Here is a 15,034-nt window from a genome sequence, read left to right on the forward strand (position 1 = left end):
TCTTTTACACACCTATGTTAACAAAAAAGAACATACAATTGGCTTAGTATGCCCAAGTAGAAAATAGGTTCCCCTTGCTGTGGAGAAGTAACATACTGCTTTTCAGTATGTTACTTGTGTCAGTAAAAGACATTTTAGGCAAACTGTATTTCACCTTCCATAAAAATTTGTTTTCCTATTTTTTTCTTTTGCTTTTACTTTAAGTCAGTAATAAATTCAGACAAGAAATAATATTTCATGGCATTTTTTATTCTAAAAATTTTAACAATGAAACATTACATTCAAACAGCTTATCTAGTTTTCATCAATTAACATTAACAATTGTGAAATTACTTTGAATACTTCTTTTTCATCTTATACATCTTATCCAAAAATTCATGGAAGGCAAGTTAATGTATGCCTTTCTCATTTAAGTAACACTTTTCTTTTATTAGTACTAGAATAACAGAAAAAAAGGTTGCAGTTAAGTTTTCTCTTTAATTTTTCCCTTAAATTGGTAGAGAACTTATTTTTAGTATCTACTACGGCCTCCTCTTTCAGATCGGTTCCCCCCACGACCTCCTCTGGAAGCCCCACAACTTGAGCTACCATACGATTCACGAGGAGAAGGGTACACCCTCTCCATAGAAGGTGGAAACCCTCGTTCTTGTCTGCCACCACGCTCACGACTTATATAGAGATCACTCCGGCTGCTTGAGTAACTTTCCCGACCTCCACCATATCCATCACGTGTGCTGCTATAATCATCATAGCGACTGCTTCCACCATAACTCAGAGGGGGCCCACGTGCTGGTGGTGCACCACGGGAGCTACCTGTAGTAAGGTCAATGATAAAGTAAAATACTTACTACACTACAATTTTGTGGCATCATTACACCCATGATCATAGTTTAAGTACTAAATATTTGGAAGAATTATGTTTGCATCTGCCTCTGGTGAAAAGATAATATGCTGCACTAATGAGATTTTTTTTTTATTTTAAAAGGAAATGAAAATGTAGCATGTTTTAGGTTAAATGGTAAATGTTCTGTCACAGCTTCTAAAAAGGGGTTGAAATTCTGACGTTCATATTTTTATTATGCTTTAAAAATGACAAAAGTTTTTGATGAGACTATCAATTTGCCCTCAAAAGGAACCTGTTATGGACAATAAAAAAGTAATTTAAGAATCTTCAAGCTAATAAAAGGCCATGCTGTAGTTCTGCCTGTGAAATTAAAAGTCACAATATATGCCCAACAATCTAGTCTGCTGAATCTAATTGCATGAATATTCAGTAACAATTGGAGTCTTACCATAACTATCATATGACTCTCTATAAGAGCCTCCACTTGAATGTTCAGAGTAATCTCTATCACGACCACCACCACAGCCATCACGATCACTAAAATAAAATAAAAGGCATTCATGCAACAAGAACTGCAAGCAGCTATTTGATAAAAATGTAAATTTTCATAGTACCTATATCCTCTAGAGTAATGTTCATCCCGAGAACTTGAATGGCCATAGTAACGGTAAGCATAGTCTCTGGTTGGTGGAGCATAATCCTTGGTGTCTCGGGAACTTGGATAATCTCTGCTCGAATAACTTAAAAATAAAGCAGCAAATTTTTAAAATGTAGTTTCTTATATCCAGAATATACATAAAAAACTGACAATAAAAAGACAAAACATTTGGCAGACTTGAATAAACTTTTCTCTAATGAAGATAAACAAATGGACAAGTACATCAAAAGATGCTCACTCAGTCATTAGGTAAATACAAATCAAAACACAAACCAGTTACTTCTTTACTACACCTAATACGTTGGATTTTTAAAAAAAGAAAATATTAAATATTAGTAATGTAAAGAAGTTAGAATCTGTATATTGATAGTAAAAATGTAAAATAGCACAGTCCCTGTGGGAAAGGCTGGTGGTTCCTTAAAAAATTACATAATAATAATAGGACCCCAAAACTCCACACCTAAGTATATGCCCAAAAGAACTGAAAACCGTATTCAGATATTTGTAGATTAATGCTTCCAACTGTACAATGGCGCAAATATGTGGTAATTGCATATACAATGGAATATAAAAACCCATAAAAAATCCATAATAAGGATTCATGCTATAACATGCATGCTTCTTGAAAAAACAATTGTGCTAAAGAAGTCCGACACAAAATGTTACAATGTTTTGACTGCATTTGTATGATCTATGCAGAATAGGGAAATCCAGAGACAGAAGAGAGGTGTTTGTTAGGCCCTGGAATTAAGTGTTATCTGGGAATGGTAAAAATGTTTTAGAACTACATAAAGATGGTAACTGCTTAACATTGTAAATGTACTAAGTATTACTGAGTTATTAACTTTAAAATATTTAGTTAGTGAATTCCACTTCAAAACAAAAAAAAAATCTACTATGACTTAACAGTTTATATACTTTATTTTCATTTACCTATCTCTGGTATTGTAACCATCATCTCTTGGTGAAATGTAGTCATCTCTCCGGGAAGAGACTGGCTCTTTGCGTGAAGGATCTCTATAATTTTCTCTTCCACGTGTTTGTGGACCTTTAATTTAAAAATTCTTAAATAAGTATCTCAGTAACTTTTATAAAAAAGAAAAATTCAAAACAGATTTCTTTCCACAATTTTTAAAGGTTTCTCCCTTAAAATACTATTTATGATTTTTTTTGCCTGCTTTTTACATATTTCTGAATGTCTCATCTTCTGGTATCTTCTCCTTCTCTGTCCATCTTGTGCAATCTTTACATTACCATCAGAAGGTAAAAAAAAAAAAAAATCAGCATATTAGCTGATATGTTTCAACTGCTCCTCAAAGATCATAGTATTTATTAAGCTATTACAATTAAGTGTCAAACTATTTTCCTATTTACCTTAGTCATTTCATAATCTTTTTTTAAGATTTCGAGATTCCCCACCATGTGCTTTCTTGTTTACCCATGTATACATACTGACACTGCCAAGCATACTTGCCTATTGTCAAAGCAAAGGGATTTATGAGTCACTTTAAGGTATTAAGTAATTATCCCATTATTCATCACTTTCCTTTACTGTCTTCTCTGTAGTCACTTTAATTATTTCAAATATGTTTCTACTACAAATCCTTGTTTTTCTTAAAACTGTCTCTCCACTACATGAAACAAATTATGCCTTTTCTGGCTTTCATCAAGTATCTCCATTATTTCCTTTTTTAAATAATCCTTTTTAAATTTTTTAAAGATTTTATTTATTTATTTGACAGAAAGACATCATAGGCAGGCAGAGAGAGGGGGAAGCAGGCTCACTGTCGAGCAGAAAGCCTGATGCAGGGCTCAATCCCAGGACCCTGAGATTATGACCTGAGCCGAAGGCAGTGCTTAAACCACTGAGCCACCCAGGCACCCCTCCATTATCTTCTATTTACTGCCCCAACTGCAAAACTTCTAGTACTCTGTATATGTGATATACCCTGCATTCTATACCTCACTGCACATTTACAATGCTGTTTTTCTCTTTAATTCCTAAATATTCCTTATCACCTCAGTATTTCCCATAGCTTTCTGTAGTCCACTGTTCCTTTGTGGTCAGTATTTCTCAAAAGCTTAAACAAAAAATTCACATAATTCAGTCATTAAAGCTGCTCCAGCTCAAAGATATTTTCTTTTTCTTTTCCTACCAATTGTTCATGAATATTAACAGCACAAAGAAAACATGTAAAACCTGCAAGTTGTTTACTAACTGAAATACGTATGTATCTTTTTTCAGATTAAAAAAAAAGTACTAATTTCAATTCATCCCACTTGCACCAACAGTACTATCTTTCCTTGGGGCACTAGATGCCAAATTCTTTACATATATTTTCTAATTTATCATACCAAATGGCTAATAGCTTGGTCTTTGTAATGATGGCAATGTTGATGCCTAGTGCTGTTTTAGCATTATTATTTAAGAGCTTATTTGGAAAGCAGTGTATCCTAAATATGAAATTTTATCCCATAAATATTCTCTTCACAGGTGAATTATTATTCTTGGTTCCTATAATTCAGCCCTCCTTTATTTTAATTCTTTCATAGGAAATGTATAGGCTTCTTCTGTATTTAAGACAACGGCAAATCATACTTAGTTTCACTTATCTTCTACATATGAAAGGTAAATCTGATAATGACAACTTCTACCCTAAGAGATAGATACAGCAATGACAAATTAAAATAACTGAACTTTTTACATTCTCTATATTTGAAAATATATTGTCTATTTCTTTACTAAGACATTCTTTACCCTCTTGATTCCTACTCTGTTTAATCCAAGATCTTACCCCTCCTCAAAATTATCTGTTCTTATATTTTATTCTACTTATCTCTTTCCTGCTTTAAATTCTCTCAAGTGATTTCAAATTTCCTAAGGACAGTTACCTTACGGTTTAAAACATCTCTTCATCAACCTCAGTGATGAACTTGTATCTTCAAATATTTCATAACTATATGATAATAGCTTCATAACTAAGTGTACTTCTATGATTTCCTCCAACTTAAATAATTATTTAAAGTTTATATGTCGATTATTTAAATGTTTTAAGTCTATCAAGGCTTATTTTTTAAGTAACCATCAAACCCCATAGTGATCTCTGATGGTCTAAATAACAAAATGTTTTTTATTTATTTATCATGTAATCCTTAATACTAGGTATTTCCTTTCCAAGAAGAGGATTCTTGGAAGCAACTAATCTTTTTATCCATTTCTTAGTATTTTCACAAAACAAAAACAATATATGCACATAATTAGGATTTTAAAATTGAACTTTCTAATAACTTAGATTAGGACATCACTGGCACACTTTCAAAGAATTCATGCTCAGATTGTGTATCCACCATCATCTGCATTTAAAACAGAATCTTTTTAGTAAAGCACCATCATGGTCCAAATAGAGAAAGGAAAAAATATGGCAAGTTGCATTTATTATTTATAACTAGTTAATAACTAACAGAAACCAGATGATCAAAATACACAGTCCAACTATGCTACACATCAAAATGCTCTCTCACAGGACATTTTAATTTTCAAGAAAATCTTGATCTTGAAATCATGCAATATAAGGAACCCACTGACAAAAGCATGTTAGCAGGAAATTTTAAAAATATGAAGAGGCATTCTAAAGCAAATGTGGATTTAATTTAATACAAAACTTAGTGTCTTAACACTGTTTCTTAATCACCTAATGCATCTAAAATTAAAAACTAAAGAATTAGATCATAACCAAAATAAATAGTGATCAATAAATATGACCATATACTTTCTTTCCATTTTGCTTCTTGAAATCACCTTCCTAAAAATAACTGATTTTCATTCATAATAAACTACTGTCTTGGTAATTCACAATATTTACCTCTTCCTCCAATCCCTCTATTGCTACGCCCGGGAGCAGAAGGAGCAGATCTTTTAGGAGGAGGACCTCCGCTTCTGGAAGATGGACCTCTTTTAACTGGAAAGGGTCCCCTGGAAGAACTCATGTGGAGGTTAAGAGAATATTCTCCATCATCTGTGTTTAAATAAAATATTTTTAGTGAAGTACAATCAACATTTTTATTGTGTTGTTATTCACCATATATCATTAGTTTTTGACATAGTGTACCAAAATTCATTGTTTATGTATAACACCCAGTGCTCCATGCAATACACACCCTTCCTAATACCCACCATCAGTCTCACCCATTCCCCACTCCCCTCCCCTCTAAAATCCTCAGTTTGTTTATTAGGATTAGGGTTAACCTTAGGGTTAGGGTGAGTCATGGTTCCTCTCCCCTCCAATTAAGTTTCAATCACTGTTTGAAAATTTTTACTAAACAAAACTAAGTAAGGTCTTCAGTATTCATAATTAACAGTGTTTTCTTACATGATACAGATCAAAGACGTATTGTGAAAGTTTGGAAAACCTAGAAAAAGTCAACTAGAAGCATTTTATATTCACAATAAAGCAACATATTTGAAATCTAAAAGGAAAGATGCATCAAAATTCTTTATCTAAAAGAGTAAGTTAATATAAAACTCTTATAATGCACTTAAATAATAGCCAATAAAAATTTTGTTATGTTCAATTTTACTGGTATATTAGGAATGCATATTAAGGGTGCCTGGGTGGCTCTGTGGGTTAAGCCTCCACCTTCAGCTCAGGTCATGATCTCAGGGTGCTGGGATCTAGTCCCACATCGGACCCTCTGCTCGGCGGGGAGCCTGCTTCCCCTCTCTCTCTGCCTGCCTTTCTGCCTACTTGTGATCTGTCTGTCAAATAAAGAAATAAATAAAATCCAAAAATGCATATTAAATAATCAAGAATCATTTCACCTTCTTAACCAGAAAAATGTTTAGATGTATTCTCATTCTTCAGTATTTTTACAGGTAAAAAATTGAATATTCTTTTTTTTAAATTAATTTCTTTTCAACGTAACGGAATTCATTGTTTATGCACCACACCCAGTGCTCCATGCCATATGTGCCCTCTATAATACCCACCACCTGGCCCCCCCAATCTCCCACCCTCCACCCCTTCTAAACCCTCATATTGTTTTTCAGAGTCCATAGTCTCTCATGGAATATTTTCATACGTGGCAGAAATACGTAAAATATTCTCAAGATCAGTTTAGTGAATAAAAACAAAATTGCCTTAAATGGGACAAAAAACATATTCTCTAAAATTTCTATAAATACCATTTTCAATGATTCATTATTCCTCCAATACACACAACAAAGATACATATGTATTTGTGAAGCAGGGGCTTTTAATGTTTTTCTGAGTAAATATAAAGAAGCTCTAGATGTTTCCCCTAGATATTTCCCCAAATAAGGTATTTCCATACATTCACACTTACTGTTTTCCAGTCCTATGGTTGCATCCTTATATTTTAACACATTACCCAAGTGTCCTCCACGTGAGGAACGCCCTCTTGCTCCTCCACTTCCTCCTCTTCCACACCTCACATTTCTTGGATTGCCTCTGTGTCTTGGAGGAGGTGGTGGCTTCCGTCTTCCACCACTTTCAAATGATGGTTTGTTGGCTTGCTCCACTTTAATTGCTTTTCCATCCAAAGACTAAAGAGATTAAGTATAATATCAGGACATTGCACCAATTTAGCAAATTTTACAAATCTACTCATTACTGAATGTAAAAATCAAGTTCAACTAAAGAAAACAACTATCCGGTCCTTTATCTGCCAAATATTAGACATTTAACTAATAACTGCTTTCCATTAAATCCTCTTATGTATAGAATGATTACATGTATGTATTGGTTATTGTATTATATGTATACAGTGTATGTATAGATTTATTGGTTATTAAGATAATTAATATGTATGCATACATGTGTCTTGGTTATTGAGACTCCTTCAAGTATCTAGTATCATAATTAATTGCTCTCACATATCATGAAAATATACATTTTCTTTTTTAAAAAATATTTTATTTGACAGAGAGAGAGAGAGAGATCACAAGGAGGCAGAGTAGCATGCGGGGGTGGGGTGGGGGGGAAGGCTCCCTGCCAAGCAGAAAGCTGGATGTGGGGCTTACTCCCAGGACCCTGAGATTATGATGTGAGCCTAAGGCAGAGGTTTCACCCACTGAACCACCCAGGCTCCCTGAAAATATTCATTTTCTAATGTATAACTCCCTTCATTTTTTTTCTTATTTCATACTTTCTTTATTCATGAGAGACAAAGAGAGGAGGAGGCAGAGGGTGAAGCAGGATCTCTGCTGAGCAAGGAGCTGGATGTGGAACTTGGGATCATGACCTAAGCTGAAGGCAGTCTCTTAACTGACTGAGGCACATAGGTGCCATTTTTGCATTTCTATCATTTAAAATTTCCAGTATCCCAAGGATATATCAATATGCACTGTCAATTAGAAGTTACTATTACTTATTCAAAATGATTTAGATTCTGTATTATTTTTTAGTATTTTTTCTGTTAAAAATTAAAAGGAAATTTCCTAATATGACTGTTAGGTACTGTTGTAACTTTCTTCGCTTTTAATAGAACACTATTTGGTCTTAATGTTTTGCCATACTCCATTATTATTCAGCTTTGCTTTAAGTATGTCCCTAGAAAGCAATTTGTTAATATGGTATTTCATTATTCTCATTTTTCAGAGATAATATTGTATTTCTTAATCTCCTAATAATTTCAGAATGGTTTATTGTGCTCCCGGGCCAATTTGATTTTTAAAAACCTAATTTGTAATAATTATCCCATATAAAACATTTTGGCCATTTTTTTTTCTGGCCATTTTTTATTACTTTGGGAAAAGAATCTCAAATCCTAAACCAAGGCTTCTGGTAGGTATGGTCCACAGTCCAAAATAAACAGTCACAACTAGCAGTTCCAACACCAGGGATACATTTGCTATTTCTGCGTCCAAAATATTTTCTGCAAAGTTATGTATGGCTGCTTACTTTATAAAACAGTTTTATAAAATCCTAAAACCCTTGATCTTTATGGATTAAAACAATGTCCTGTCCACTCCCCCTGTACATTCTATTACTCCTTTTATTTCTTATGAAATTCTTATACATATAAAACAAGTTGCTCATTATTTATTATTTTATTTTAAATTATTTTTATGGAACTAATTATTTTTATTTATACAGTCTCAAATGCAAGAAAATAGCTAATGTGATTTATAGCCATTACTCAGTTGCTTTATCAAAAGCTAACACATAAGTTCTCAATAAAACATCTACTGAATGAAAGAATTTAGTAATTAATGTCTATACAAACTCATGCCCTTGCCCTTAAAAAACCAGAAAACAGAGGAATAATCAATTATTCTAAGTAAGTCTAATTTACCACCATACACAATACAAAATCCTTAGCCAAACCCAAATTCTGCATGCTAATAGCCATAAAATATAACATTAAAAAAGTCAGTATGTAATGAGAGCCTGCTTTTTACCAGAAACCAATCTGCAGGGAAAACAAGAAAACTAAGATGTATTCTACACTATGTGAAATTAAAAAGTCCTTCAAATAATTTAAAAATTAACTAAATATACACAATAAAAATATTAAAAAATAAAATAACTGAATAGTTAGAAAATGAACTTATAGTATGAGTATAAAAAGATAACACCTACAATATAAAATAAGGAAAAGATAAAATTTTAGAATAAATATTCAATTTGAGTTTTTGAAGACCAAAATGCTATTTATCAGGCTGACCCAGGTATTGACATGTCCAAACAAATGTTGGGGACAGCTTAACGAAAAATAAAGCTATAAAATAGATTAGAATAATCTAAGAAACAAAGAATCCAAAAATTATAGAATGGAATGATATAGAGTGCAATAAAGTATTCAGTATTTTAACAGAATCACTGAAAAACTTCAAAGTATATAGGAGATACATAATTATTGACTTTAAAATCCAGAAAGAAAATAAAACTATCTGCTTTATTTATCAGTACATTAAAGACCGGATCAAAATAAACCCTCAACCACTATAGTAATCACTTATCAATTTTACAAAAAATACTGATTATAGAATAAAAAACAGGAAAGTTAGGTAAGGTGACCAAGTAATTATTTTGATTACCACTGCAACAGTTTACTCATTATTATTTTTGTCCTCAAGAATTGAATGCTGGGGTGCCTGAGTGGCTCAGTTCGTTAAACATCTTTCTTCAGTTCAGGTCATTTTCTCAGGGCACTGGGATGGAGCCCCACATCAGGCTCTCTGCACCCCCCTGCCTGCCTCTCTGCCTACTTGTGATCTCTCTCTCTCCCAAATATATAAATAAAAAATCTTTGAAACAAAAGAATTGAATGTCTGTATGAATGTAAAGGTTCTGCTCAGTCTGCACAAAAATAATACAGAAGAGTTTATAAAAATCTATTGAAATTCATAGAAGTGTTCTGTAGTATAAAAACCTAGCAAGACAAATAGAAAAGATTAATTTCTGTTTTATGAAGAAAACAATTCTTAAAAAGGTTATTACTTGAACAAAACATTAACTTTCATATAGGCACTCAATTTTTGAAGAGAGAAAAATAATAATGAGTCAACTGCTGAAGTAGAGCACATATTGCATGGAGATCTGGGTGTCATAAGCAAACAATGAATCTTGGAACACTACATCAAAAACTAATGACCTACTGTATGGAGACTAACATAATAATAAAAAAAGAACTTAAAAAATAAATACTGGAATGTTAATGTAGAAATGCATTAACGTATACTGCTAAAGCTAACGTTCATTTCAGCCCTTTTAACCATGATCTCCAGTATTTTTGTGACAAAGTGATAAGTAAAGAATTCTAGAATACACATTATGATACCTTAAAAATTAGAAAAATAAAATAAAACATCATAGAAATACTCTTCAATGAAAAATAGAGCTAGAAAACTTTTAAGAGACTCCTTTACCTTCCCATTCATATCTTTGGCAGCATCCTTAGCATCAGCAGGACTCTCAAATGTAATAAAAGCAAAGCCTCTGGACTTCTTGGTTTCCCGATCCTTCATCAAAAGAACTGTAATGCATATAAAATTTTAAACTTGATGCACATAAAAAATGCTTTCTTAAGATTTTGAAAATTATCAATTCACCCTTTGGTGATTTTCCCTAAGTTCTTTTTAACTTAACTGACATCCTGGATATAACAGTAAAAAAAAAAAACTTGCTAGTTCTCTTAAAAACTTTACATTTTACATCATTATGAGTTGCTAAAAATTAATACTGAAGAACTCTATAGTTAGTCTATTTTATCCCATTTTAAGCCCTACCTCCACAGTATACATACTTTATTTATTTTCTCTTCTCAATGGTAAAAGACTTGTAGGTGGATACTTTCATTTATTGCTATTAGTGCTTTCCCAATATAAAACAAAAATATTAAGGAAAAGTGCTCATATAAATTAAAAAGACAGAAAAGAATTTTAGCTTAGCTGTTCAATTATATATGTTTAGTATAATTTACTTTGAACATTTACAGAGATATTGGTCTTGTTACCTTCCACTATGTGACCATATTTCCCAAATACTGCTTCAAGAGTCTTTTCATTAGTCTCAATATTGAGGCCTCCTATAAACAGCTTCCCAGGTCTATCTGCTTCCACCATTTTGCTGTTAACTGGTTTAAAACATAAACACATCATAAAACATATAAGCCAAAAGACCTAATTTTGTTATAAAGTGTATGTAAAATTTAAATGAAGCAATGGTAATAAGCTCTGTTTTGTTTTTTAGTTAAAAGTGCAATTTGGGGGCGCCTGGGTGGCTCAGTGGGTTGAGCCACTGCCTTCGGCTCCGGTCGTGATCTCAGGGTCCTGGGATCGAGTCCCGCATTGGGCTCTCTGTTCCGCAGGGAGCCTGCTTCCTCCTCTCTCTCTCTCTGCCTGCCTCTCTGTGTACTGTGATCTCTGTCAAATAAATAAATAAAATCTTAAAAAAAAAAAAAGTGCAACTTGGCGTGTCTGGTTGTTTCAACATAGCACCATGCTACTCTCAATATCACAGTCATGAGTTCCAGCTCCACAATCAGTGTTAGAGATTATTGAAAAATAAATAAAAACTTAAAATGAGGAAATGCCTGTGTAGTTCATAAAAACCTTATGTTTTTGAAGCCCACTCCATTCGTTTTGTGTGCAATATGCAGGCTTTTTTTTTTAAGTGTGGATAATTTTAAGACTTACTTTTGAAAAAGAGGTCCTGAGAGAGGAAGCACAAGTCAAGGTAACTGGGAGAGGGAGCAACAGACACTGTGGGAAAAAAAAAGGAGCCAAAGCGGGCTCCATCCCAGGACTCTGGTATCATGACCTGAGCTGAAAGTTAGATACCTAAGGCATTGAGCCTGAGTCACCCAGGCATCCATAGTGTGGGTTTTTTTTTTTTTAAGTGACAACAAATGAGTTTCTGCACTTAAGACTTAACATTTAAACTTTTCTTAAGTGCACATAAATATGACAAATTTATTTAGAGGTTTTCCCCTGCCCAAATCTATTTCCATTTATCTTGGTCACCTATCAAATAGGTGACCAAGGTAATTGCTTTCTCCAAAAGCAATAGGTAATTGCTTTATTCAAAAATTTCTAAAATGCTTATGGACATTGGGGAGGGTATGTGCTTTGGTGAGTGCTGTGAAGTGTGTAAACCTGGTGATTCACAGACCTGTACCCCTGGGGATAAAAATATATGTTTATAAAAAATAAAAAGTTAAAACATCAAAAAAAAATTTCTAAAATGCTAAGTCATAATATTAAGGCACAAATTAAAACCTTCATTGATGGAATTTAAGCCATGAATATATATGGAGAAAAGACTTTAGCAAATTTTGGTTAAAATTGTGTGATTTTTTAATGGATGCTAAACACTTGAGAATTCCTGTGTAGTGAATCAATATTTTGATGTCTGACTAGTAAAAAAGTTTGTAATCACAGTGGTTAAATATTTTGCATACAATTTTCTCACTTAACACCGGAATCATAAAGAAAACTCCTTAAAAAAAAAGTGCAATCTCTTCCAGAGATTATGCACTTTTTTTTTAAGGAGTATTCTTAAATTCCTGAGTGAAATTAAACTGAGTTTTCTTAAACCCCTGAGTGAAATAAGTCAAGCAGAGAGAGTCAATTATCATATGGTTTCACTTATTTGTGGAGCATAACAAATAGCATGGAGGACATGGGGAGTTAGAGAGGAGAAGGGAGTTGGGGTAAATTGGAAGGGGAGGTGAATATTGAGAGACTATGGACTCTGAAAAACAATCTGAGGGGTTTGAAGGGGCGGGAGGTGGGAGGTCGGGATACCAGGTGCTGGATATTATAGAGGGCACGGATTGCATGGAGCACTGGGTGTGGTGCAAAAATAATGAATTGTTTTTCTGAAAATAAATAAATCAACTTAATTTAAAAAATCATATAAGAAAATGCACATGAATCAAAATGGCGCCCTCGCTATATGTCCGACAACCCACAATGATGTACCATAATATAAAGAAAAAAGCCAAGTTATACAGCAAAACATGTACATAAGGTCATTAAATTAAAACTTCTCTGCCTGAGTATAAGGTACTCTATAATTGTATATTTGATCCCAAACATTACACCTATACATTTTTAACCCATCCCCCCACCATTCATGAACAAAAGCCGAGAACTTCACGGACTTTCCACTGCTGCAGCAGGAACACATTCCCCAGCAGAAGAAAAGCATAAACATACTTTCCAATAAAAAAGGCAGCTAACTCCTCTAAATATTCTATGCACACATATATTCAACTACATTGTGCACGTGCTCTTAAAGTTTACTGAAAATGCTTGAGAAAAAAATTAAAAGAACTAGTTACCACAACGTAAGTATATATAAACCACAATATCGGTATTCGCTATTATTTCAGAGGTATAAATTTCTCTTTCATCCTTAAAACCCTGAATTCCTTACCTTTTTTCCTCCAGCTTTCCTAACGTCCCGCCTCAACCCTTCGCCGAGCGACCACTAGCTCAACTAACGGCCGAAAACAACTGCGCAACCAATTTAACTGCGCTAAGGAACCCGGATGTAACTGGATGATGAACCGCAGAGGAAGTAGGGAATAAGGAATATGGGTAATGTGGAAGAGTGAGCCGAGAGAATCCTGAGGGAAAACACTGAGAAAAGATTGAAAGACAAAATGTGTCTTTCTCCGGTGACTTTAATCCAGGTAAAGGAGGAACTAAATTTTTATTATTAACCATCTGTAACATCACTGTCTCAAATATTGTCAGTACACTACCACATGGTGTCTAAAACTTTTTAAGACTGAAAAGGAAAAATAATAGTATTGTGATTGAATATACAATAGAGAAATGAATAAAAATAGTAACAGTATTTTCTAATCCAAAGCTTCACTATCTTTGAAATACACATATTTGAAAAATGTAATGCTGTTATCCTCAGTAAGTACGTATTTGAACAAAACTTATAAAAATTAAGAAAAATAACAAACCTGTGACCTCAATTTTTCGGACCTCAATCTTTGTATAATAAACACAACCCTTAATAAATAATTCTATGTGGTAAAATATACTACTATTCCTGAAAAACATACTTATTAGCCGATACTATTTGTTATAATAAAATTATTCCTTTTAATTAGTTCATTTGCAAAATGCAACCTAACATGAGAGAATACATTTAAATAACTGCAGAATACAACTAAAACTTATTTTTGTGAAATTCTCTAGAATTTGTCAACACATTTAGCATAGACAATTTGTCTTACATCAGAATTTACAAGTTAAAAATGGTACTATAGTTACCATTTTTAGTGTTCATATCTTTTTTAACAAACCTATATCTGTCAATTTTTACAATATTTCTCAAATTTTTAAGTGCTGAGAATTTTTAGATGTACCATTCTGCACTAAAATCTTAATTTTTCATTTCAGTATTTTTTTCAGGTAAATAACTCAGCAGTGAAGTTATGTGTGAAAGGTAAAGTTATTTTCATACCTAATATTATTTTAGAAATTTGCTTTTACTGACAGTTTCGTAAACCATTCTAACATCATATCCCCATATGTATTATATTCTTAACAGAAATACATTGATTTTACCATAGTCAGATCAACATTAACAATTACTTTTTTAAAAATTTTGTATAATTAATATGTCCCCTTTCTTGGGGAAATGGATTTTATTAATGAATTTTACTAATAATTTTATAAATAATATTATGAGTAATTAAATAATAAATCACTACCAATTGATAGTTAATACAAATGAACAATCAAGATATTAGCCAGTGAAAGTACCTCATTGGGAAAGTAGACATGGAAATAATGCAATGTGTTATAGGCCACAAACAGGATGAGATAATGTTCCAGTTATTTTTTAAAAAGTAGTACACATACTAGTGACTATCATTTTGTAAACAATTATCAGGATCAGCTATTTAGATAAAATATCTCTATGTACAGTCTTAGCCAGTTAACATTGGGAACTCCTGTAGCATTATGTTCATTTTCAAGAGAGGAAACAAACAGAACATTAAACCTTTTTTAGTTTCAAGGATCTATCTCTAGAAAAATT

The 15,034-nt window shown here is 32.9% G+C and overlaps 1 protein-coding gene across 3 annotated transcripts; it reads right to left on the reverse strand.

The window, feature by feature from the left end:
* Window positions 1-249: 249 nt before the first annotated feature.
* Window positions 250-13,464, reverse strand: LOC309856914 (RNA-binding motif protein, X chromosome-like). 3 transcript variants are annotated; one of them, XM_082718706.1, is made up of 9 exons: window positions 13,406-13,464; window positions 10,980-11,099; window positions 10,393-10,499; window positions 6,891-7,065; window positions 5,366-5,518; window positions 2,436-2,550; window positions 1,459-1,584; window positions 1,293-1,381; window positions 250-813 (listed from the first exon to the last, which is right to left on the reverse strand). In XM_082718706.1, exons 2-9 carry the CDS (start codon window positions 11,086-11,088, stop codon window positions 512-514), a joined length of 1,176 nt encoding a protein of 391 aa, XP_082574832.1. In that variant the 5' UTR covers window positions 11,089-11,099; window positions 13,406-13,464; the 3' UTR covers window positions 250-511. The 3 variants fall into 3 exon arrangements, with proteins under 3 accessions (XP_082574832.1, XP_082574831.1, XP_082574833.1); XM_082718705.1 differs by having other exon boundaries at window positions 6,846-7,065; XM_082718707.1 differs by lacking the exon at window positions 1,293-1,381 and having other exon boundaries at window positions 727-813; window positions 6,846-7,065.
* Between the last annotated feature and the right edge of the window lie 1,570 nt (window positions 13,465-15,034).

This window comes from Mustela nivalis, assembly GCF_964662115.1.
Source record: "Mustela nivalis genome assembly, chromosome: Y".
NCBI lineage: Eukaryota > Metazoa > Chordata > Mammalia > Carnivora > Mustelidae > Mustela > Mustela nivalis.

What these genes read in the sequence shown, in the direction of transcription:
- LOC309856914 (XM_082718705.1), bottom strand. Translation starts at nt 11,088, where the DNA reads ATGGTGGAAGCAGATAGACCTGGGAAGCTGTTTATAGGAGGCCTCAAT. An exon ending in CCAAAGATATGAATGGGAAG is followed by an intron (nt 7,066 to 10,392) that starts GTAAAGGAGTCT and finishes TAATCTCTTTAG; the next exon opens with TCTTTGGATGGAAAAGCAAT. An exon ending in AACCATAGGACTGGAAAACA is followed by an intron (nt 5,519 to 6,845) that starts GTAAGTGTGAAT and finishes ATTTAAACACAG; the next exon opens with ATGATGGAGAATATTCTCTT.